This window comes from Myxine glutinosa, chromosome 12 (assembly GCF_964187855.1).
Source record: "Myxine glutinosa chromosome 12, kmMyxGlut1.1, whole genome shotgun sequence".
NCBI classification, from domain to species: domain Eukaryota; kingdom Metazoa; phylum Chordata; class Myxini; order Myxiniformes; family Myxinidae; genus Myxine; species Myxine glutinosa.
In genome coordinates, this window is record NC_136272.1 from 3,187,436 (window position 1) to 3,212,900 (window position 25,465).

The 25,465-nt window shown below is 55.1% G+C and overlaps 1 protein-coding gene across 1 annotated transcript in view; it reads left to right on the top strand.

Annotated features, from left to right (window-relative positions):
• Nucleotides 1-5,722: 5,722 nt before the first annotated feature.
• Nucleotides 5,723-25,465, top strand: part of LOC137438283 (semaphorin-5A-like) — a 109,224-nt gene continuing 89,481 nt past the window's right edge. Inside the window, exons 1-2 of the mRNA XM_068133414.2 lie at nt 5,723-5,837; nt 25,148-25,364. Coding sequence (XP_067989515.2) covers nt 25,187-25,364 — 178 coding nt within the window. The 5' untranslated portion in view covers nt 5,723-5,837; nt 25,148-25,186. The remainder of the gene's footprint in view (nt 5,838-25,147; nt 25,365-25,465) is intronic.

Below are 25,465 nucleotides of genomic sequence, written 5' to 3' on the forward strand. Positions count from 1 at the left end.
AGCAGGACAGGCGGGACGCCGTTTGCGGCCCCTCTTTGGTCGCTGCTAATGGCTCGGCCATACGCACTTTCGGCCCACGCGTCGTCACCCTCTGCTTCGGCAGCCAGCGTTTTCAATGGACTTTTGTGACCGCCTGCATCCCCATGGCTTTGCTGGGCGCCGACTTCCTCTGCGCGCACGGGCTGCTGGTCGACGTCAAACGTCGTCGCCTTGTCAACGCCGAGACCTTCAGCTCCCTGGCGTGCACGATGAGCAGCTCCGCGCCGACCAAACTGGCGTGCGCCCTCCCGGCAGCGAACGAGTTCGCTCGCCTGCTCGCGGAATTCCCGGCCCTCACGCGGCCGACGTTTTCGGCCGTCGCGGTGCGGCACGGGATCGAGCACCACATACCAACTACGGGCCCGCCGGTCTACGCCAGGGCCCGCCGCCTCGACCCGGCCAAGCTCGCCATGGCGAAGGCCGAGTTCGACGCGTTGGAGCACCTCGGCATCGTGCGGCGCTCCGATAGCGCGTGGGCCTCGCCACTGCACATCGTGCCAAAGCCGGGGGGTGGATGGCGCCCGTGTGGCGACTACCGCCGTCTCAACGACGCTACCACCCCCGACAGGTACCCGATCCTGCATATTCAGGACTTTTCCGCCCGTTTGGCGGGACGGGTCATCTTTTTGAAAATTGACCTGATACGGGGCTACCACCAGGTACCTGTCCGGGCGGCCGACGTCCCGAAGACGGCCGTCATCACGCCGTTCGGCCTGTTCGAATTTTTGCGGATGCCGTTTGGCCTCAAGAACGCGGCCCAGGCGTTCCAGCGCTTGATGGACGGCGTGCTGCGCGACCTGCCGTTTCTTTTCGTCTATCTGGACGATATCCTCGTCGCCAGCACGTCCCGCGCCGAGCACCTCCTCCACCTCCGAACACTGTTCGGTCGCCTCAGCGAGCACGGCTTAATTGTCAACCCGGTCAAATGCCACTTCGGCGCGACGACCGTTGACTTTTTGGGCCACCGCATCACCAAGACCGGGGCCGTGCCGCTGCCGACCAAGGTCGAGGCCATCACCACGTTCCCGCGTCCCCTCCAAGAGTTCCTCGGCATGGTGAATTTTTATCACCGATTCGTGCCCCGCGCTGCTCAGCTCATGCGGCCCCTTTACGAGGCCCTCCGGGGCAAGCCGGCCAAGCATGACATTGTTTGGTCCACGGCCATGGACGCGGCCTTCGCCAGCGCCAAACGGGCCCTCGCCGATGCAACGCTGCTGGCTCACCCGGTGCTCAACGCGCCCATTGCCCTCACTACGGACGCCTCCAACTACGCGGTGGGCGCCGTCCATGAGCAATGGGTGGACGGGGTTTGGCAGCCACTCGCTTTTTTCAGCCGGCAACTCCGGCCGAACGAGTTAAACTACAGCACGTTCGACCGCGAGCTGCTCAGGCTATTCCTGGCCGTTCGCCATTTCCGACACCTCCTGGAGGGCCGCCCGTTCACGGCTTTCGTCGACCACAAGCCGTTGGTCTACGCAATGGCTAAGGTCACGGAGCCGTGGTCGGCCCGCCAGCAGCGCCACCTCTCCGCCGTGTCGGAGTTCACCACGGACATCCGGCACGTCGCCGGCAAAGACAACGCCGTGGCCGACTGTCTTTCTCGGGCCAGCGCGAACGCGGTCCACCTCGGCGTGGACTTCGCGCTCATGGCGGCCGACCAGACCACCGACGCCTCGGTGCAGGCACTCCGTGCGGCGGACACGGGCCTCCGCCTGGCCGACATTCCCTTCGCGGGCACCGTCCTGCTCTGCGACGTCTCCCAGGGCCAGCCTCGCCCCATCGTGCCCGTTTCCTGGCAGCGCCACATCTTCGCCTCCATCCACGGCCTTTCTCACCCGGGCCGGAAAGCTTCTCAGAAGCTGGTGTCGGCGCGTTTCGTCTGGCACGGCCTTCGACGAAACATCCGCGACTGGGCCAACGCCTGCACGGCCTGCCAGCGGGTCAAGGTCCACCGCCACACCCAGGCCCCGCTGGCACCTTTCGCCGTGCCTGAACGGCGTTTCGACCACGTCCACGTTGACCTGGTGGGTCCCCTGCCCCCCTCGTGGGGGTTCACCCACCTGCTCACCATGGTGGACAGGACCACCAGGTGGCCGGAGGCCGTGCCCCTCGCCTCCACCACCACCGCCGACGTGGCGCAGGCGTTCATCGCCACCTGGGTCGCGCGCTTCGGCGCACCAGCGGACATCTCGTCCGACCGCGGCCCACAGTTCACGTCTGAGCTTTGGGGCGCGGTCGCCCGTTCGTTGGGGGTCACGCTGCACCGCACCACGGCCTACCACCCCCAAGCCAACGGGTTGTGCGAGCGGTTTCACCGCTCCATGAAGGCCGCACTCATGGCCGGCCTTCAGGACGACGGTTGGGCCGACCGGCTGCCGTGGTTCCTTTTGGGCCTTCGCACGGCCCCCAAGGAAGACCTCCAGGCGTCCGCCGCCGAGCTCGTCTACGGCCAGCCGCTCCGCGTCCCGGGCGAATTCGTGCCCGACGCTACCAGTCCCTGGTCCGCCGCTCGCCAGCGCTCGGACCTCCAGGAGGCCGCCCGACGATTTGCCCCCGTGCCGACGTCCCGCCACGGTGGCCCCCAGTCCTACGTCCCCCCGGCGCTTCGCACAGCGGAGTACGTCTTTGTGCGTCATGACGCGCACCGGGGGCCACTCCGGCCGCCGTATGACGGGCCCTTCCGGGTCCTGCGACGGGGCGACAAGTCTTTCATCGTCGACTTCGGCGGCCGGCCGGACCGGATTTCTGTGGACCGCCTCAAACCGGCGCACATGGACGTCGACCGACCACCACGGTTGGCCCTTCCTCCGCGGCGAGGCCGCCCCCCGTCCACAGTTCCCCCCGCTCGACCACCCACCACCACGTCGGACCCCTCCCCACGACCCTCCAGGGGTCGCTTCGGCCGGGTCATCCGGACCCCCCTTAAATTGACCCTGCCGGTGCAGGTCGATTCTGGAGGGGCGTGTGTAGCGGTTACCGCTGGATGCACACAATCGCCTTGCACCGGCCAGAACACGGCCAGACGCGCCTCTCCCGGGCATGCCCGGACTCACTGTTCCCGGGCACGCCCGAACCTCCCGGGCATGCCCGGTCTCGTCTTTCCCGGGCATGCCCGCTCTCGCCTTTCCAGGGCTCGCCCAGAGCGTCCGGGCATGCCCAGCCTCGACTTGCCAGGCCGCAGCCAAACACGCCCGGGCAGGTCCAGACTCGCCTTTCCAAGGCTCGCCCTTGACACCCGGGCATGCCCGGTATAGCTTTTGCCGGGCAAACTTCCCGACATAAATGTGTATATATATTGCTGCCCGATAAACGGGCTTGTCAGAATACCTGAGCTGTTTTGTTTCAATAAAGCAACTCGGACGAATTCCGTCTTTGGTCGCGTCAATTCTTTCGACTCGCGTTGGAGCGCAGTTTCTTCACCTATATCATTCTCCTGTGTGATCCCATATTCCACGGTTGCTCCTTATATCATGTATTCCCTATTTTCAGTGTTGTTTCCCATCCCCAGCACCTTACTTTTCCTTGATCCTTCTGTTCTTGGTCCCAAAAACACTGGAAATCTACCTGATGCCAGCTGGCTTTGGTTTGAACCAGGTAAACAAGTATGTAACCAAATTGTTATGAAACCAGGACCTATTGGCTTTGAAATGGTTCCATAGAAGTCGGTAATAACATACATTCTCAATATTTGAAGCGTTAACTTGGGCACACATTGGCATGCATTGTATCAAATTGTATCACGTGAATTGTGTCGAGTTACCGTGCGGCAAGTGTGTGCCATTGTCAGGTGAATATGTGGCCGTCTATACAATGTTGATGTTTTCAAATGAAAAGGATCACATTTCCTTACAGTTTATTGAAACGTATAATGTGCATTGCCGCAAGCTGTGTATATTATGGTGAACACTAGGAGGAGGACGTATGACATTTTGAACACATTGATGCCCAGATCACTTTTTTTAGAGTCCTTATATCATGGGGGAAGTGCAATATAACATGCAATATTATGCATATTTATGCAATATTATGCATATTTATGCAATATTATGGGAATATGCAAAAAGTCACTTAAACTGCCAAAATCTAGGCTCTCTGCTCACCTTCACTCTTTCATTCCCATTTTCTCCCGCCTCTGGAACAAACTCCCCCACTCCCTTCAATCCCACTCCTCCCTCCCGGTCTTTAAAACAGCTGTTCACCACCATCTCCTATCATCCCCCATCCAAAACCTTGATCTTTTCTACCCCCGCTAATTCACCCCAGATCCCTTTCTTTTTTTCTTTTTTTCTTGAAATTCCAACTTCTTTCCTGGAAGTCCTTGCAGTGTCCATATGTTTTATACCTCTCCCACCTCCCCCCAAGCCCTCTCCCTCCCACAGTTCTCTCGATGTCCCTGCTCTCAAATGTTGTGTTTGTGTCCTTCCCCTTCTCTCCCCATCTTGTCTCCCGCTCCCCTTATTTAGTTTTTTATGTGTGTGTCGGTTTGACTTTTTGTGTGATTAATGTTAGCTCTTTCACGAGCCTCGATGTTGTATACAACAAAAAAAAAAAATCATTATTATTTTAGAAAAAAGTTCCCTTAAACAAACGTTTTTGATATTGACAATTTTTGAAATTGACGATATGGACAATGAAAGTCTAATAATCCCCAGAAAATGCTCTGCCCTTTATATTTAAGAAACAGGAAGTAAATTACTGCGTGGGGCTAGTGTGAAAAAAATTCTGACTCAACCCGGGACTCAAACCAACAGACCGCATCACTTACGCGGTGACAGCTCACTGAGCTATTGAGTCTCTGGGATATCCTCAGAGATTTCTCACACTAACACTGCGATCATGGGGGAAGTGCAATATCATTATTATTTTAGGAAAAGTTCTCTTAAACAAATGAAAGGTTTTACAGGCCGACCTTGACATTGACGATATGGACAATGAAAGTCTAACAATCGCCAGAAAATGCTTCTGTCCTTTATATAATACTAGGGCATGCCCGTACTATATCTATATCTAAAATTATATCCCCCCCCTCTATTTACATGAAATGGTTTGGTCCAAAGCGAACGGCTTGCGAGTGGTGACAATCCCCCCCCTCTATTTACATGCAATGGTTTGGTTCAAAGCGAACGGCTTCCGGAGTTTGGTAAAGAAATCGCCATCGCGTGCACAAACGCGCAGGAAAGCGAATGAATCGCAAATTCGTTTTTATTAGTTTTAAAACGTAGTTTAACGCCAACATAGTTTGCAAACGTGAAATAAATGAATACGCTCTCAAATGTGCCATCCGAGGCAGAGTGTGTCCGCCACGTTCGGCACACGCGATCGTTCGCTGCTCTCTGATTGGTTGAATCGTTTTTTGGACATAGCTCGGTAAGTAATTGTCCGATTAATATGAAACCTTGAAAAGGCACATCCTCGGGTCCCCAGCAATATACCTGGCAAGTTAAAAGTATATCGGACCCGTGGTTGTCGAGAAACAGCGGTCACAGACAAACAAACGTACAGACAGACAGAGATTACTGGAATTATAGATAGATAATTGGAGAGTGTGGCCTAAACTCCAAGATGTAGTTCGATATTGCCCCAGATCTTTATATTTGTTCGGTCTTATAAAAACAACCATTCATGATCCTTTCTCCGCGTGCTTTTATAGACTTTGCCATTCGATTCAAGACTGCCCTGCCTCTCGTGTCTGGTCAACCTGGGGTCCATGGGATCACTGCAGCTCCCCATGTGGTGGCGGTGTCCATACTCGCCGTCGGATCTGTAGCCACATCGGCAGTTGTCATGGATGTGATGTGGTAAGAAACATTACCCAACCAAGAGAGCATGAGCAGGGCCCATTCTCACAACCATTTGAGCCATGTGGATTCTGCATGCACCTCTGTTGTCGAGCCATGTCGCCCCCGTATGTCCTTTTCCCATTTAGGTCATGTAGACACCTGGTGCTGCGGAATGGACGTTTACACATACGGCAGATAGTTATATTGGGGAATGTTACAGAATGTAAAGAGGGGTGGGGGGCATAGACACAAACACTGGGGCACAGGGGCAGGGAAGACGGGAGCTTCTAAGCATTTAACTCGACACTAACTATTTATTTAATTACAGTAATTATGTCACACTTATGCAAACATACACTACAAAATAACTATTCGAAACTATGCCCCATTTATACCCTAAGCCACATCCATAACAATATCATTTCTACAGGTGGTAGCCCTTTCACCACTAACAATACGAAACTTCAAATTACTTATTTATTTTATACATTTCATGATCACCTTTACTGGCACAAACTTTGAATTTATTTATATATACATACAGTTTACTATCATTGTTAGAGATATACCACCTTGAATTCTTTCATCTACTGTATATCATTTTACCATTCTAACAACTACATATCCTGAACTGATCTGAACCTGAACTATCCTATTCCGGGGAGATTATGTGATGGCATGTCGTCAGTCTGTAAATAGTTAATAGTAAACTGTAACTGTAACTGTAAATTGTAACTTACTGTAACTGTAAATAGTAAATAGCAACTTCTTCTCTGAAACCGCTGATGAGATTTTGACCAAACTTGGCACAAATAATATTTGGTATATTGCAACTCAAGTTTGTTTGCGGCATTAAAAAAATCGGTATGTAAGAGGGTTTACGGGGGGGTCAAAGTGCATCCAGTTTTGATCCCACAAAATAGAAAGCAGCTCAAGAAGCGAGATTATCATCCTCATTCACAAAACTGAAGAACCGGGACTGGTAAAAGGAAAGTACTCACTACATGTGAAGAGGTACATTGAAATTTGAATAATGATATGTCATTGATTTTTTTTAGGCCATAAAACTTGTTCTTATTTATAAATACTCAATGTAGACAACATGTAGTTCACAGTATGTATGTATGTATGTATATATATATAAATATATATATATATATATATATATATATATAGACATATATATGAATGAATGAATAATTGATCGTTTTAGGGCCATTTTCCCCGCTAGAGCAGGGGTTAGCTTTGCAGGCCCCATGACAATCATGGTTCCCTGTTTGAGGCAATGTTTTTGTGGCCGGATGCCCTTCCTGGCACCAACCCTTAGTCACCTCTTACGATGCGCAGGGATACGGTGTACCTATTCTAAACCAGGGTACACACCAGGATCATTCATCCCAGCAAGCTGGTACTCAATTTGCACGACCTCGGAAGGATGACAGGCTGAGTCAACCCACCTGGTGTTAATTTAGCGATCGACCGGGATTCGAACCCAGGATCCTAGGATCCCAAGCCAGCACCCTAACCGCTAAGCCAACACCAGACATAAATATATATTGACATATATATATATATATTGACATATATATTGACATATATATAGACATATATATATATATATATATATATGTATATATATATATATGTATGTATATATATATATATATATATATATATATATATATATATATATATATATATATATACACATACACACACACACACACACACACACACACACATATATAGTCGGACCCCGATATTCATGGGGGATATGTTCCTGGAAAATCCGCGAATGGCGAAACCTGTGAATAGTGGGGCATTGTTTCAATGGAAAAAGGGGGCAAAGGTTCTCAAATTTATAAATACCATATGTCAAGCGAACGGCTCGTGCAAAATTTTTTTGTGCCCCCCCCCCCTGAAAAACCGTGAATTCGCGGAATATGGCTGCTGAATTTGAAAAAAACCGCGAATTTGCAGGACACTTTTCTGCGGATAGAGAAACAGGTCGCATTTTATCACCCACAAATATGCGGAACTTGCGAATAGCAGAATCGCGAATAGTGGGGTCCAACTGTATATATTGCTACGGTTTTGAGATTTGCACATATTGATCATTAAAGGTTAAAGGGTTGCCCCCCATAGTTAGTCCACGAGCAACACGTAGGCCCACTTGTAGTATTAGTTATGTCATAGTATGTGTAAGTATAGGCCATTTCCCCTATGAATATCTGCGTTGTGTAAAGACATGAGATTAGGTCCCGCTCATTTTTGCGTCCACCCTCCAATTCCACCTCTATGGGTGTAATTGATCCCGTGCCCCATTTGGCTGCCCACTCAGTTGTTACGCTTTGGCTGCCCGCAGCATTTGCTGCCCTTTGCTCACTCATTATTTGAGTAACACGAGGTAGGCCTGAGAAGGAGGAGCGCGGGGTCGGGGTAGGGGCGGCGTCAAGGCGGAACGTCAGAGGCGATGACGGTAAGAGCCACCAGCCAACCAGGGCTCTAGCAGCATGGCATGAGAGGGCGTGGAGAGGCGCGTCTGGTGAGTTCTAGAAGGTTCGCGGGGCATGCCTATATAAGTCGCTACACAAAGCCCTTGAACAGGACTTGTTGGGAGAGGGCTTGGCGAAGGACCTGAGGGGGCGAGCGAATTGTGAGCACTTGGGAGAATTTACGAGCCGGACTTTGAAGGAGAACTTGACTCGCATCACTCACTTTGAGGCTTTGAACTGTATCGCGCATATAACGTACGCACCAGAGGGGAGGAAGAAGAGGTGTGAGTATACGGCTGCAGCCAGACGCGACGGTGGCGAATAGCGCCTACCTCAGCCACGTGAGTAGACGCGGTAATAACCTGCCAGTGATTAACTGCCAGAGCCCATAACCTACCGTCCACCCCGTAATAACCTTGTGCGTCCAAACGACACGCGGAGAGCTCCTGCCTTCTCTACTAACCATCTGCAGGGGACGAGCTGGAGACCGGAGGGAGCTGCACGAGAGCCATCCTTGGATGCGGACCATCATCCCGCAGCTGCAAACCCCGTGTGAGTGTGTGTGTGTGACGGGCCCGTTTGTCCTGGGTATTAATTAAGACTGTTTAAGGCTGCACTGTGTCCCCTTTTTCTCTGAACCATTGTGAATAGTGTAAATAAATCTGTTCTTCCTTTTTCCAATTCGACCGCTTTTGTGATTTATCCATTGATTAAGCATGGTACGAATAAGATCGCTAGAACCGGGTTCACCATCTAAACGGCATGGATCGCGAGTACGCACCGCTCGGCGTCTCAACATGCGTGGTTCGTGTGGGGCTTATTTCCTCGTTTCAGTGCAGCGTGAGTAATTAGGTAATAGCGAACTTTAGTCCTAATACCCTATTTCGCGCTGTCCGGGAAGGACGTCATAGGTTCCGGGTCCCGCCAGGCCAGTCAAAGACAAGGGGACTAATCCCCCCTTGGTAAGGGGAGAAGGCCGGTGACGAGATCCGCAACATTTGGTGTCAGGAGTTGGTATTGGGACCCGAAGTGCGTTTAACGCACTTGAAAATTACGAGCGACCGAAATTTAGTTATTAACATCTAAATTAATTCCTGCCATGGCTAGCCAAAGCGGTCAGATGCCGGTGGGTGTAGAGGAGGAGATAGATGAGGAGTTAGAATCGATGACCCAGGACCCCCGGGAAGAATTGGGAGAAATAGAGGAGGACATTGATGAGGGGCCGGTAGCAGGAGTAGAAAATGGCGGCACCTCGCACATGGCGACGAGGGCCGCGTCCGCTGCGCAAGTGGGGGTTATGGACATGCAAGCCTTCATGGCGCAATTCATGAATGAAATAAATAAAATAAATGGTAAGATGGACGCCCAAAGTTACAAATCCACTCGGGAATTGGAGAAGGTGAAAAATGAATTGGGAAGCAAAATGGGTGGCCAATTGAAGGAAATGGGGGACAAATCCGCCTGGGACATAAAACAGATGGGGGATCAATTGGAAGAGGTAAAAAACGGGCTGGAAAGCAAAATGAACACCCGAGGGGAGTTAATAAAAAATATGGGGGAGGACATAAGGCGAAGGTCGAGCGGGAAAGTCGCATTGGTACGCGACGAGGTAATGCGGTACGAGGAACGCATGGAAAGCGAGCCTGAGCGAGGCACAGTTAAAATGACTGGGGGTATAGAAATCACGACTCGGGGTGTAGAAAAGCCGACGGCCGCCGAATTGGAGAAATAAATTTTATTGGCGCCGGCAGTCGTCGAGGACAAAGAAATGGTTATAATTGAAATTGGGGCTGAAGAGACGGCAGAGATACAAATTAAATCGAAGAGAGAAATGGAATGCACCCAAAGTCTGTGTTCATATCGTGATGTCGTGCTGCCTAACCCCAATGAGAGTTTGCAGGTGCTGCTGCGGAAAAGGGTCCCGAAGGTGAGTAGGAGCGTGTATGGCGTGAAAATGTTTGGCGCGAAAATATTTTTGGCGCGCTTGGGATCGCAACGTAACCCGGGCGCTCGTGAAAGGTCCGTGGTGCGATGTGTGAAAGCGAATGGCGCGCGTGTGAGGAAAAAGTGTGCGCCGGAGCGCGAGTGTGTAACGGGAGAGTGTGTTACAGAGAATGAGAGCGAATGCACAATGGAGTGTATGTGTGAAGAGTGCGACACAGAGTGTGCGATGGCCGAAGAGGGTGTGCGAGAATGCACACCGGAGCGTGTTGTAGAGAGTGTGCAGGAGTGCACACCAGAGCGCGTGATTGGGTGTGCAACAAGAGAGTGCACACCCATGGGTAAGTGTGCACTGATTGGGTGTGTACCAGAAGAGTGCACACCCGTGGTTGTTACTGAGGGTGTAACAGAGAAGTTTGCGGTAAGGGAGTGTGAAGGAAAAGTGTATAATGGAGTGTGCGGGTGGCGTGAGAACGCCTGTGTGGTGTGCACCCGAGTGTGCAAGAAAAGAGAATGCACGAGCGAGTGCAGTGACAAAATTTATGGAGTGTATGGGAGGCGCTGGGACGCCTTGGTGTGGAATGAGTATGGAATAAGTATGGAAAGGGTCGCGTGGTGTGAGAATGCGACTCGGGCATCGATCCAGACCGGGGGGTTAGTGTGTAGTGCGACGGATAGCCGACGTGAGCCCTCAGTGCGCGGGGTGCTTTGTGTGCTGCGGGGACTGGCGGGGATCGTTGCCGTGGTGGCGTGCACGATTCGTGCCAGGCCCCACCCTGTATGGTCGGTGCCGCGCCCTGGCGGGAAAGGCGATCGGCACGGTTCGAGGGGGGGTAGGAGGGGTCGGAGCTTCGCCCCCTGGCGGCCGCGGTGCTCCGACCGGGGGCAATTGGGCCATCGTGCCGGGGACCGAAAGGCTCCGCGCAGGGATGGCGCCTGGAACCGTGGCCCAAGCATGCCTCCTCCCCTGAATCGAAAATGCCGGACGGACCCAACCAACAGGAGACCATCCACCCGTATGTATTGCTCGGCTTTCCGAAGCCGAGCTGTGATGGAAATGTACTGCCGCACGGAGAGGCTCATAGTTCAGAGGACTGGAATAGTAATAGTTTGGGAGCACATGAGCATTAGAATATGGGGTGGCAGTGTAAACTAGCCGAGGGCGGGCTAGGATAATTGCTAGGGATTTAGAAATGATGGTAGGGACGAGATTTAAGTAGTGACTTTTGTACAGGTAGAGGGGACGTAGAGAGATTAGAAGGATGATAATGATGAGGGAGTGCTTAGTGTAAGGGAAGACGGGAAAGCATGAGTATTAGAGGGAAGTATGTAGTTAGTTAGATGATGCTGTGTGTGTGTAGTAGTGTGGAGAAATTGTGGGTGTGTCTTGGGCTTGAGCAAATGAGGAATTGAATGGGAACCACGGTGTGCTTGGGCTTGAGCAAATGAGGCATTTGTCGGGGATGACCAGAAGTGATGTACGAGTGGTGTATTGAGGACAAGTGGAGTTGTGTTGGAGTGTATGGAAAGTGGAATGTGAGCACATGAGGTGTGCAAGAGAGCTTGGTTTGTGGAATAAATGGTGTGGAATGAGTGGTGTGGAATACATGGTGCGAAGGAGTGAATGGGGGAAGATGGACCCCTTCACGAATACCCGGGGAGGGTAGTTTAAAGTCAGGTAGAGGGCTTAGGTAAATTATTGGATATTGACATCTGTGCAGGAAGTAGCATGAAGTGCTTGGATGGGTGCATGAGTCAGTGAATGGCTGGGTGTGTGGGCTTTGTTGGTGTGTATGGTTATTGGGGCACTCCACCACTGGTAGTCTGTCGGCCAGGTGAGGCCGCAGGTAGGCTCTGGGAGCCAGTCAGAGTAGTGTTCAGTGGGGCCCGACGATCCAGGCGAAGGACCCGGGTAGCCCAATGCCAGAGAGGGCATCAGAGGGGTGAGAGAGCCAGGAGGGGCCTTCCCCAGTGTAGGGTAGTCGCAAGGAGCAAGGTAAGCTCAGGTGGCGACTTCAGTGGTGGAGGTGCGCAGGTAGGTAGACCTGCTAGTGGAGCCACATGACCCAGCCCCGAAATTGTGCAAAGGCACAGCAAGAAAAATTGGGGAGTGAGACCCAACTTTGGAAGGCACCACAGGGTGGGTCAATGGGAATTGGTTTTTAGAACCACATAGTTTAAAGATGCCGATTGGCAGGGCATGACCCCGTGTAGTTTAAATGAGTTAATGTTATTAGAGTATACTGAGTTAATGTTATATATTAGAGTATATATTAGAGTAGTGTTATTAGAGTAGTTAGGATGAGAAATCTCTTCACACCATCCACATCCACTCACGGAGGGAGACGGAACTCAACACCAGGTTTTGTGAACGATTTGAGTAAGTGAGATGCATCATGACGTGAGTGTGACATTGTGTGTAATTCCATCTCTTCCTTCTTGGGAGGGATTGGAAGACGAATTCGGATTAGAGGGGGATATGGGAGACAGGACATAGTGACGGATTTGTAATTTGTAAATACAGGGTAGGGCAAGGTTAGTGTAGGCTGACATGGGGGGTTACGAACGAGCTTGCTCTGCTCGCCCTCCCGCGCCCCTCATGTTGCATTGCCTTGTTTTGATGTGTACCCTTGCGTCCTTTCCTTTGCTAACTGCGCTTTGTCTTCCTCCCCACCCATGGACCCATTTTGGAGGGGAGTGTGCAGGAACCCTGAACTGTGCAGCTGCACCTGGCTACACTTGTGCGGCACCCCTGCTGCATTTTGCTGCACCAATACACCTTATGGACCACACGTTCTGTGGCCTGGCATCTTTGCTGAGCGGTCATTTGCTGCAAACGTTACCTTGCACCTGCGGACCACTGGTTTTAAGTGGTGTCGATGTCACGCAGATGGACTATAAGATTGGCCATGCTGGAAATAAAAACGAACACGGTTTGTACATTGTTTCTGGTGTGTCAGGAAAGAAGACCTTTAAGTTTTTATTATGGCACACCGAAGACGAAGCAGGAAGCAAGAAGATGCAGCCAGGCAGCAGCCAAGCAGCAGCCAAGCAGCAAATGTGACATTTAAATATGACATTTGAAATGGTGAACTGTGCATTTTGGTGTATTGGTGCAGTGGTGCATTGCATTGTGTTTTCTCCCCTCCAAATTTCTTTCCACAAAAGAACAGGTCCTGGGTTATAGAAATGTAAATAATTAGTTTAGTGTTGTAAATAACATGCTCCCCACCGGCTTTATGTTTAGTTTGAGAATTAATTCCACAATTCGGTTAGCTGTGGGTGTGAATCTTTTAGTTAGTTGCACAACGCAGTAGGTGGGACATATCTAGTGTTGTAAAACTGTCACATACAGGGTGTTAGATTAAATGTAGAGGGAAACCACACCTAAGTGTCACACGTAATTTTAAAACTAGTCCTGAACCTTTCTCAAAACCGGTCGTTCTCACATGTGTGGGTTCGACTCGGGGCCGAGTCTGCCAAGGGAGGGGGGCAGTGCTACGGTTTTGAGATTTGCACATATTGATCATTAAAGGTTAAAGGGTTGCCCCCCATAGTTAGTCCACGAGCAACACGTAGGCCCACTTGTAGTATTAGTTATGTCATAGTATGTGTAAGTATAGGCTATTTCCCCTATGAATATCTGCTTTGTGTAAAGACATGAGATTAGGTCCCGCTCATTTTTGCGTCCACCCTCCAATTCCACCTCTATGGGCGTAATTGATCCCGCTGAAGGAACTGCGCTCCAACGCGAGTCGAAAGAATTGACGCGACCAAAGACGGAATTCGACCGAGTTGCTTTATTGAAACAAAACAGCTCAGGTATTCTGACAAGCCCGTTTTTCGGGCAACAATATATATACACATTTATGTCGGGAAGTTTGCCCGGCAAAAGCTATACCGGGCATGCCCGGGTATCAAGGGCGAGCCTTGGAAAGGCGAGTCTGGACCTGCCCGGGCGTGTTTGGCTGCGGCCTGGCAAGTCGAGGCTGGGCGTGCCCGGGCGCTCTGGGCGAGCACTGGAAAGGCGATAGCGGGCATGCCCGGACGCTCTGGGCGAGCCCTGGAAAGGCGATAGCGGGCATGCCCGGACGCTCTGGGCGAGCCCTGGAAAGGCGATAGCGGGCATGCCCGGACGCTCTGGGCGTGCCCTGGAAAGGCGATAGCGGGCATGCCCGGACGCTCTGGGCGAGCCCTGGAAAGGCGATAGCGGGCATGCCCGGACGCTCTGGGCGAGCCCTGGAAAGGCGATAGCGGGCATGCCCGGACGCTCTGGGCGAGCCCTGGAAAGGCGATAGCGGGCATGCCCGGACGCTCTGGGCGAGCCCTGAAAAGGCGATAGCGGGCATGCCCGGCCGCTCTGGGCGAGCCCTGGAAAGGCGAGAGGGGGCATGCCCGGGAAAGACGAGACTGGGCGTGCCCGGGAGGTTCGGGCGTGCCCGGGAACAGTGAGTCCGGGCATGCCCGGGAGAGGCGCGTCTGGCCGTGTTCTGGCCGGTGCAAGGCGATTATGTACATCCAGCGGTAACCGCTACACACGCCCCTCCAGAATCGACCTGCACCGGCAGGGTCAATTTAAGGGGGGTCCGGATGACCCGGCCGAAGCGACCCCTGGAGGGTCGTGGGGAGGGGTCTGACGTGGTGGTGGGTGGTCGAGCGGGGGGAACTGTGGACGGGGGGCGGCCTCGCCGCGGAGGAAGGGCCAACCGTGGTGGTCGGTCGACGTCCATGTGCGCCGGTTTGAGGCGGTCCACAGAAATCCGGTCCGGTCGGCCGCCGAAGTCGACGATGAAAGACTTGTCGCCCCATCGCAGGACCCGGAAGGGCCCGTCGTACGGCGGCCGGAGTGGCCCCCGGTGCGCGTCATGACGCACAAAGACGTACTCCGCTGTGCGAAGCGCCGGGGGGACGTAGGACTGGGGGCCACCGTGGCGGGACGTCGGCACGGGGGCAAATCGTCGGGCGGCCTCCTGGAGGTCCGAGCGCTGGCGAGCGGCGGACCAGGGACTGGTAGCGTCAGGCACGAATTCGCCCGGGACGCGGAGTGGCTGGGGCCGTAGACGAGCTCGGCGGCGGACGCCTGGAGGTCTTCCTTGGGGGCCGTGCGAAGGCCCAAAAGGACCCACGGCAGCCGGTCGGCCCAACCGTCGTCCTGGAGGCCGGCCATGAGTGCGGCCTTCATGGAGCGGTGAAACCGCTCGCACAACCCATTGGCTTGGGGGTGGTAGGCCGTGGTGCGGTGCAGCGTGAACCCCAACGAACGGGCGACCGCGCCCCAAAGCTCAGACGTGAACTGTGGGCCGCGGTCGGACGAGATGTCCGCTGGTGCGCCGAAGCGCACGACCCAGGTAGCGATGAACGCCTGCGCCACGTCGGCGGTGGTGGTGGAGGTGAGGGGCATGGCCTCCGGCCACCTGGTGGTCCTGTCCACCATGGTGAGCAGGTGGGTGAACCCCCGCGAGGGGGACAGGGGACCCACCAGGTCCACGTGGACGTGGTCGAAACGCCGTTCAGGCACGGCGAAAGGTGCCAGCGGGGCCTGGGTGTGGCGGTGGACCTTGGCTCGCTGGCAGGCCGTGCAGGCGTTGGCCCAGTCGCGGATGTTTCGTCGAAGGCCGTGCCAGACGAAACGCGCCGACACCAGCTTCTGAGAAGCTTTCCGGCCCGGGTGAGAAAGGCCGTGGATGGAGGCGAAGATGCGGCGCTGCCAGGAAACGGGCACGATGGGGCGAGGCTGGCCCTGGGAGACGTCGCAGAGCAGGACGGTGCCCGCGAAGGGGATGTCGGCCAGGCGGAGGCCCGTGTCCGCCACGCGGAGTGCCTGCACCGAGGCGTCGGTGGTCTGGTCGGCCGCCATGAGCGTGAAGTCCACGCCGAGGTGGACCGCGTTCGCGCTGGCCCGCGAAAGGCAGTCGGCCACGGCGTTGTCTTTGCCGGCGACGTGCTGGATGTCCATGGTGAACTCCGACACGGCGGAGAGGTGGCGCTGCTGGCGGGCCGACCACGGCTCCGTGACCTTAGCCATTGCGTAGACCAACGGCTTGTGGTCGACGAAAGCCGTGAACGGGTGGCCCTCCAGGAGGTGTCTGAAATGGCGAACGGCCAGGAATAGCCCGAGCAGCTCGCGGTCGAACGTGCTGTAGTTTAACTCGTTCGGCCGGAGTTGCCGGCTGAAAAAAGCGAGTGGCTGCCAAACCCCGTCCACCCATTGCTCATGGACGGCGCCCACCGCGTAGTTGGAGGCGTCCGTAGTGAGGGCGATGGGCGGGTTGAGCACCGGGTGAGCCAGCAGCGTTGCGTCGGCGAGGGCCCGTTTGGCACTGGCGAAGGCCGCGTCCATGGCCGCGGACCAAACAATGTCATGCTTGGCCGGCTTGCCCCGGAGGGCCTCGTAAAGGGGCCGCATGAGCTGAGCATCGCGGGGCACGAATCGGTGATAAAAATTCACCATGCCGAGGAACTCTTGGAGGGCCTTGATGGAACGGGGACGCGGGAACGTGGTGATGGCCTCGACCTTGGTCGGCAGCGGCACGGCCCCGGTCTTGGTGATGCGGTGGCCCAAAAAGTCAACGGTCGTCGCGCCGAAGTGGCATTTGACCGGGTTGACAATTAAGCCGTGCTCGCTGAGGCGACCGAACAGTGTTCGGAGGTGGAGGAGGTGCTCGGCGCGGGACGTGCTGGCGACGAGGATGTCGTCCAGATAGACGAAAAGAAACGGCAGGTCGCGCAGCACGCCGTCCATCAAGCGCTGGAACGCCTGGGCCGCGTTCTTGAGGCCAAACGGCATCTGCAAAAATTCGAACAGGCCGAACGGCGTGATGACGGCCGTCTTCGGGACGTCGGCCGCCCGGACAGGTACCTGGTGGTAGCCCCGTATCAGGTCAATTTTCGAAAAGATGACCCGTCCCGCCAAACGGGCGGAAAAGTCCTGAATATGCGGGATCGGGTACCTGTCGGGGGTGGTAGCGTCATTGAGACGGCGGTAGTCGCCACACGAGCGCCATCCACCCCCCGGCTTTGGCACGATGTGCAGTGGCGAGGCCCACGCGCTATCGGAGCCCCGCACGATGCCGAGGTGCTCGAACGCGTCGAATTCGGCCTTTGCCACGGCGAGCTTGGCTGGGTCGAGGCGGCGGGCCCTGGCGTAGACCGGCGGGCCCGTAGTGGGTATGTGGTGCTCGATCCCGTGCCGCACCGCGACGGCCGAAAACGTCGGCCGCGTGAGGGCCGGGAATTCCACGGGCAGGCGAGCGAACTCGTTCGTTGCCGGGAGGGCGCACGCCAGTTCGGTCGGCGCGGAGCTGCTCATTGTGCACGCCAGGGAGCTGAAGGTCTCGGCGTGGACAAGGCGACGTTGTTTGACGTCGACCAGCAGCCCGTGCGCGCAGAGGAAGTCGGCGCCCAGCATAGCCACGGGGACGCTGGCGGTAACAAAAGTCCATTGAAAGCGCTGGCTGCCGAAGCAGAGGGTGACGACGCGTGGGCCGAAAGTGCGTATGGCCGAGCCATTAGCAGCGACCAAAGAGGGGCCGCAAACTGCGTCCAGCCTGTCCTGCTCGGAGGCAGGTATGACGCTCAGTTGGGCGCCGGTGTCGCACAGGAAACGCCGTCCAGACGCTTTGTCCCGAATAAACAGCAAGTTGCCCGAGTGGCCGGCGCTCATGGCTGTGAATGAACGCCGGCCCGGCCGTTTCCCGACCTGCCGAAAGTGCACGGGGGCCGGCACGTCCGAGCCTTGTGTCCGAACCTGGCGTGGTAATAACACCACGCCCGGTCAGGTGGAGGCCCCGGCCGTCATGTCGGAAGCGGGCGGTGCGGCGTGGCGGCCGCCAGTTGCACCGGCAGTTCGGCCTCCAACCGCGCAGGGCGCTCGGGCGTCGTGGGCCCGCCGAGGAGATCTTATCGGCTTCCCTGGCGAGGGCGCGGGAATCCGTGATCAACGTGCCAGCCAGGGCGAGGCGTACCGGGTTAGGCAGCTGACGGAGGAACAGCTCCCGGAACAGGAATGCCGGAGAGTGCTCGCCGAGCAACGAGAGCATATAGTCCATGCGCTCGGACGGGCGCGTGTTGCCGAGCTCGGGCAGGTCAAGCAGGCGCCGTGCGCGTGCTGCCGGTGAGAGGGCGAAAGCGCCAAGGAGGAGCGTCTTCAGCGCGTCGTATTTGTCAGCAGCCGGCGGGTGCTGGAGGAGGCTCAAGGCGCGGGCCGCGGTGGTGGAACCGAGCGCCGCCACAACATGGTGGAAGCGGGTGTCGTCCGCGGTGTTGCCTCGCAGGGCGAACTGGGAGTCCGCCTGGGCGAACCAAACAGCCGCGTGAGTCTCCCAGAAGGTAGGCAGTTTAAGCGTCACTGCCGTATCCATGTCGGTAGGTCACCAATGAAGGAACTGCGCTCCAACGCGAGTCGAAAGAATTGACGCGACCAAAGACGGAATTCGTCCGAGTTGCTTTATTGAAACAAAACAGCTCAGGTATTCTGACAAGCCCGTTTTTCGGGCAACAATATATATACACATTTATGTCGGGAAGTTTGCCCGGCAAAAGCTATACCGGGCATGCCCGGGTATCAAGGGCGAGCCTTGGAAAGGCGAGTCTGGACCTGCCCGGGCGTGTTTGGCTGTGGCCTGGCAAGTCGAGGCTGGGCGTGCCCGGGCGCTCTGGGCGAGCACTGGAAAGGCGATAGCGGGCATGCCCGGACGCTCTGGGCGAGCCCTGGAAAGGCGATAGCGGGCATGCCCGGACGCTCTGGGCGTGCCCTGGAAAGGCGATAGCGGGCATCCCCGGACGCTCTGGGCGAGCCCTGGAAAGGCGATAGCGGGCATGCCCGGACGCTCTGGGCGAGCCCTGGAAAGGCGAGAGCGGGCATGCCCGGGAAAGACGAGACCGGGCGTGCCCGGGAGGTTCGGGCGTGCCCGGGAACCGTGAGTCCGGGCATGCCCGGGAGAGGCGCGTCTGGCCGTGTTCTGGCCGGTGCAAGGCGATTATGTACATCCAGCGGTAACCGCTACACCGCGCCCCATTTGTCTGCCCGCTCAGTTGTTACACTTTGGCTGCCCGCAGCATTTGCTGCCCTTTGCTCGCTCACTAGTCGAGTAACACGAGGTAGGCCTGAGAAGGAGGAGCGCGGGGTCGGGGTGGGGGCGGCGTCAAGGCGGAGCGTCAGAGGCGATGACGGTAAGAGCCACCAGCCAACCAGGGCTCTAGCGGCATGGCATGAGAGGGGTGGAGAGGCACGTCTGGTGAGTTCTAGAAGGTTCGCGGGGCGTGCCTATATAAGTCGCTACACAAAGCCCTTGAACAGGACTTGTTGGGAGAGGGCTTGGCGAAAGACTTGAGGGGGCGATCACATTGTGAGCACTTGGGAGAATTTACGAGCCGGACTTTGAAGGAGAACTTGACTCGCATCACTCGCTTTGAGACTTTGAACTGTATCTCGCATATAACGTACACACCAGAGGGGAGGAAGAAGAGGCGTTGAGTACACGGCTGCAGCAAGACGCGCCGGTGCCAGTGATTAACCGCCAGATCCCACACCCTACCGTTCGCCCCGTAATAACCTTGTGCGTCCAAACGACACGCAGAGAGCTCCTGCCTTCTCTACTTACCATCTGCACGGGACGAGCCGGAGACCGGAGGGAGCTGCACGAGAGCCATCGTTGGATGCGGACCATCATCCCGCAGCTGCAAACCCCATGTGAGTGTGTGTGACCGGCCCGTTTGTCCTGGGTATTAATTAAGACTGTTTAAGGCTGCACTGTGTCCCCTTTTTCTCTGAACCATTGTGAATAGTGTAAATAAATCTGTTCTTCCTTTTTCCAATTCGACCGCTTTTGTGATTTATCCATTGACTAAGCATGGTACGAATAAGATCGCTAGAACCGGGTTCACCATCTAAACGGCACGGATCGCGTGTACGCACCGCTCGGCGTCTCAACACGCGTGGTTCGTGTGGGGCTTATTTCCTCGTTTCAGGGCAGCGCGAGTAATTAGGTAATAGCGAACTTTAGTCCTAATGCCCTATTTCTCGCTGTCCGGGAAGGACGTCATAGGTTCCGGGTCCTGCCGGGCCAGTCAAAGACAAGGGGACTAATCCCCCCTTGGTAAGGGGAGAAGGCCGGCGACGAGATCTGCGACAATATTGTTTCGGCCTGGGGTTCGGATTTACTACGAGGGGGTTAGCCTCCGTTCCCTCCCGAACTTCCCGGACCTGAAGCTGCCGTGCATGAATAACTTCGTACTTCAGCAGGTTGCGAACCAGCAACTACGAACGCCAATTGGTCCGTTGCGTGAGCTTACCTGTACCACGTAACTGTTTCAATCGGGGAACGTACCCTCCCTCCGGCTGTACACCACTTTAGACGGCTGAATGAAAACCGTTGGTAACCGCCAGAGTAATGCTAATGTTGTTACGGCCGATTGTTAACCTGGGTGCGAGCAATGGCAGATCAATAGAGGAAAAGACTTTCACAGATAGAAAGAAAGGGAAACGTTTAACATTTTGATTTATTACAGATATTTACAATGAAACTTATCGATAGGAAAGAAAAAGGGACAAAAGGCAGAAACTTAGCTTATTCTATGCCTTACTACTATTACTACAAATAAACACGACATGGGCTCAGCACACTTTCATGGGGGAGGGGGAGGGGAACGAACAAACGTTGGAAACTTGCTAGCACAAAGGCTATGATGCTTCGGATGCCTCTACTCGCGACGCCCCAGCATCACCACCGAGCAGTACGAACAGGTAATGGGGATACCAGCACAAACAGGCATGTGAAGGTCGATCGTCAGCATGGCAGAGTGAGGTCGATTGTCTGCATGGCAGAGTAACCCAGGCCAAGAGAGGAGCACACGTGCTAGGTCAACAATCCAGGCCCCAAGAGAGGAGCACACGTGCTAGGTCAACAATCCAGGCCCCAAGAGAGGAGCACACATGCTAGGTCAACAATCCAGGCCCCAAGAGAGGAGCACACATGCTAGGTCAACAATCCAGGCCCCAAGAGAGGAGCACACGTGCTAGGTCAACAATCCAGGCCCCAAGAGAGGAGCACACATGCTAGGTCAACAATCCAGGCCCCAAGAGAGGAGCACACGTGCTCGGTCAACAATCCAGGCCCTAAAAAGGAGCACACGTGCTCGGTGAACCCAGCAGAGAGAGGCAGGCCCAGAGTGTCGCAATCTTGCAGGCACATGGTGAGTGCACAAGAGACTGGCCCAGAGTGTAGCAATCTTGCAGATACGTGGAAAGTGCACAAGAAACAGGCCCAGACTCAAACAATGCAGGTGTAGAGGCCTGTGAGAGGGAGACCAGCCAAGAGCAAAATGTCCACGTGCTGAGTGGAGAGAGAGAGAGAGAGAGAGAGAGAGAGAGAGAAAGAAAAAGAAAAAGAAAAAGAAAAAGAAAAAGAAAAAGAAAAAGAAAAAGAAAAAGAAAAAGAAAGAGAAAGAGAAAGAGAAAGAGAAAGAGAAAGAGAAAAAAAGAAAAGAAAATGAATCAGTCTTGAATATCCCTTTGTTCACCCGAGGGGGGAGGAGAGATGTTGGATCTTGGAGAGTGTGGAGGCTCCCGATTGGTGGAGCCCATAACTCTGCCCCACAAGATCCCCCAAAGGGACTCAGGCCCTGATTGGTGGGTATCCCTTATGTGAGTAGGACCTGTCTTTCCCTTTCGCCATTGCATAAAGACACTAACCCGAAATAAGGAAAATGGGCTAAGATAATGGTTCTGCTCTGAAATAACTATTCTAAGGGACCTGTATGCTGGTTGCCATTACATGTTCGTGGTTTTCCAAAACTGTAACAATATATATATATATATATATATATATATATATATATATATATATATATATATATATATATATATATATATATATGTATGTGTGTATATATATATATACACACACACAAATACATGCATTCATAAACAAACATATTGTAGCGGTTACCGCTGGATGCACACAATCGCCTTGCACCGGCCAGAACACGGCCAGACGCGCCTCTCCCGGGCATGCCCGGACTCACTGTTCCCGGGCACGCCCGAACCTCCCGGGCACACCCGGTCTCGTCTTTCCCGGGCATGCCCGCTCTCGCCTTTCCAGGGCTCGCCCAGAGCGTCCGGGCATGCCCGCTATCGCCTTTTCAGGGCTCGCCCAGAGCGTCCGGGCATGCCCGCTATCGCCTTTCCAGGGCTCGCCCAGAGCGTCCGGGCATGCCCGCTATCGCCTTTCCAGGGCTCGCCCAGAGCGTCCGGGCATGCCCGCTATCGCCTTTCCAGGGCTCGCCCAGAGCGCCCGGGCACGCCCAGCCTCGACTTGCCAGGCCGCAGCCAAACACGCCCGGGCAGGGCCAGACTCACCTTTCCAAGGCTCGCCCTTGACACCCGGGCATGCCCGGTATAGCTTTTGCCGGGCAAACTTCCCGACATAAATGTGTATATATATTGCTGCCCGATAAACGGGCTGGTCAGAATACCTGAGCTGTTTTGTTTCAATAAAGCAACTCGGACGAATTCCGTCTTTGGTCGCGTCAATTCTTTCGACTCGCGTTGGAGCGCAGTTCCTTCATTGGTGACCTACCGACATGGATACGGCAGTGACGCTTAAACTGCCTACCTTCTGGGAGGCTCACGCCGCTGTTTGGTTCGCTCAGGCGGACTCTCAGTTCGCCCTGCGAGGCATCACCGCGGACGACACCCGCTTCCACCATGTTGTGGCGGCGCTCGGTTCCGCCACCGCGGCCCGCGCCTTGAGCCTCCTCGAGCACCCGCCGGCTGCTGACAAATACGACGCACTGAAGACACTCCTCCTCGATGCTTTCGCCCTCTCACCGGCAGCACGCGCACGGCGCCTGCTCGCTCTGCCCGAGCTCGGCGACACGCGCCCGTCAGAGCGCATGGACTATATGCTCTCGTTGCTCGGTGAGCACTCTCCGGATTTTCTGTTCCGCGAGCTGTTCCTTCGCCAGCTGCCTCACCCGGTACGCCTCGCCCTGGCTGGCACGTTGATCACGGATTCCCGCGCCCTCGCCAGGGAAGCCGATAAGATCTCCTCGGCGGGCCAGCACATCGGCGCGGTTACCTGGAGCCCGCCGCCGTCCGAGGCGACGCCCACGACGCCCGAGCGCCCTGCGCGGTTGGAGGCCGAACTGCCGGTGCAACTGGCGGCCGCCACGCCGCACCGCCCGCTTCCGACACGACGGCCGGGGCCTCCACCTGACCGTGCGTGGTGTTATTACCACGCCAGGTTCGGACACAAGGCTCGGACGTGCCGGCCCCCGTGCCGACGTCCCGCCACGGTGGCCCCCAGTCCTACGTCCCCCCGGCGCTTCGCACAGCGGAGTACGTCTTTGTGCGTCATGACGCGCACCGGGGGCCACTCCGGCCGCCGTACGACGGGCCCTTCCGGGTCCTGCGACGGGGCGACAAGTCTTTCATCGTCGACTTCGGCGGCCGGCCGAACCGGATTTCTGTGGACCGCCTCAAACCGGCGCACATGGACGTCGACCGACCACCACGGTTGGCCCTTCCTCCGCGGCGAGGACGCCCCCCCCCCGTACACAGTTCCCCCCGCTCGACCACCCACCACCACATCGGACCCCTCCCCACGACCCTCCAGGGGTCGCTTCGGCCGGGTCATCCGGACCCCCCTTAAATTGACCCTGCCGGTGCAGGTCGATTCTGGAGGGGCGTGTGTAGCGGTTACCGCTGGATGCACACAATCGCCTTGCACCGGCCAGAACACGGCCAGACGCGCCTCTCCCGGGCATGCCCGGACTCACTGTTCCCGGGCACGCCCGAACCTCCCGGGCACGCCCGGTCTCGTCTTTCCTGGGCATGCCCGCTCTCGCCTTTCCAGGGCTCGCCCAGAGCATCCGGGCATGCCCGCTATCGCCTTTCCAGGGCTCGCCCAGAGCGTCCGGGCATGCCCGATATCGCCTTTCCAGGGCTCGCCCAGAGCGTCCGGGCATGCCCGCTATCGCCTTTCCAGGGCTCGCCCAGAGCGCCCGGGCACGCCCAGCCTCGACTTGCCAGGCCGCAGCCAAACACGCCCGGGCAGGTCCAGACTCGCCTTTCCAAGGCTCGCCCTTGACACCCGGGCATGCCCGGTATAGCTTTTGCCGGGCAAACTTCCCGACATAAATGTGTATATTTATTGCTGCCCGATAAACGGGCTGGTCAGAATACCTGAGCTGTTTTGTTTCAATAAAGCAACTCGGACGAATTCCGTCTTTGGTCGCGTCAATTCTTTCGACTCGCGTTGGAGCGCAGTTCCTTCAATATACACATTCATACATGTTTATGAACACATGAGTATAAAATCCCTTCAAAAATGTCGGGTTGGAACAGTTTATTTGATGGCACAGCCTCGTGAGAATGCCAAAGCCTCAAGCCTCGGCCTAGTGTCAGGTGTGCGTCTATCTTTTTTCATTTAATTACTGGACATCATACGGATGTAAATGAACACTCACTTTACTCTGTGCTCGTTGCACATCACGTGCAGTGAATTTCACCTCCATGCGCCTTGTATTTGTTATTTTTAAAACCGATTCTGTACACCGCCCTTGAGGCTCGGTTTGCAGTTCACCGTCTACAATTCCAACGGAAGAGTCATAATTACTCTTTTATGGAAACTGTTTTTTCTTTGTTTTATCCTCAAAAGTAGACTGCAGTGAACACACATTCATGTTAAAAGATTGGTCCATCTCATCTCAAATCCATCTCAAATCGTCCTTATGAAGGGGACATACATCACATCAGTACAAACACACAAACTGACATTGTGCTTGATGTGGTAGATATACACACATATACATACAAACATGTACAAAATGATTTTTCTAACTGCTGATTAAATCTGAACCTTTTCCCACCCGTTTTGCATCCATATGCAGGAATGCAAGGCCTGCAATGACCAGCCCTGCACAGATGCAATGGTGGCAACACCATGGGGTCAATGGATGACCGAGAATAGCTTATTCCAGCAACGTTGGCGTCACACTTGCTTAGCTGAAAACATGAATTATGGATCCCTCAAACTCGGGCCTAGGCAGGTGGAGATGAGATTTTGCTCCAACAAGACACGTGGTGCCTCATGCCCACCAAATACCGGTGGGGTTCCTTTATCCTCATTTGTGGTACCGGTACTTTACTTCATCGTTTATTTAAAGTCTAATGATATTATATAACCGGTAACTTTGTTTTACTTATGA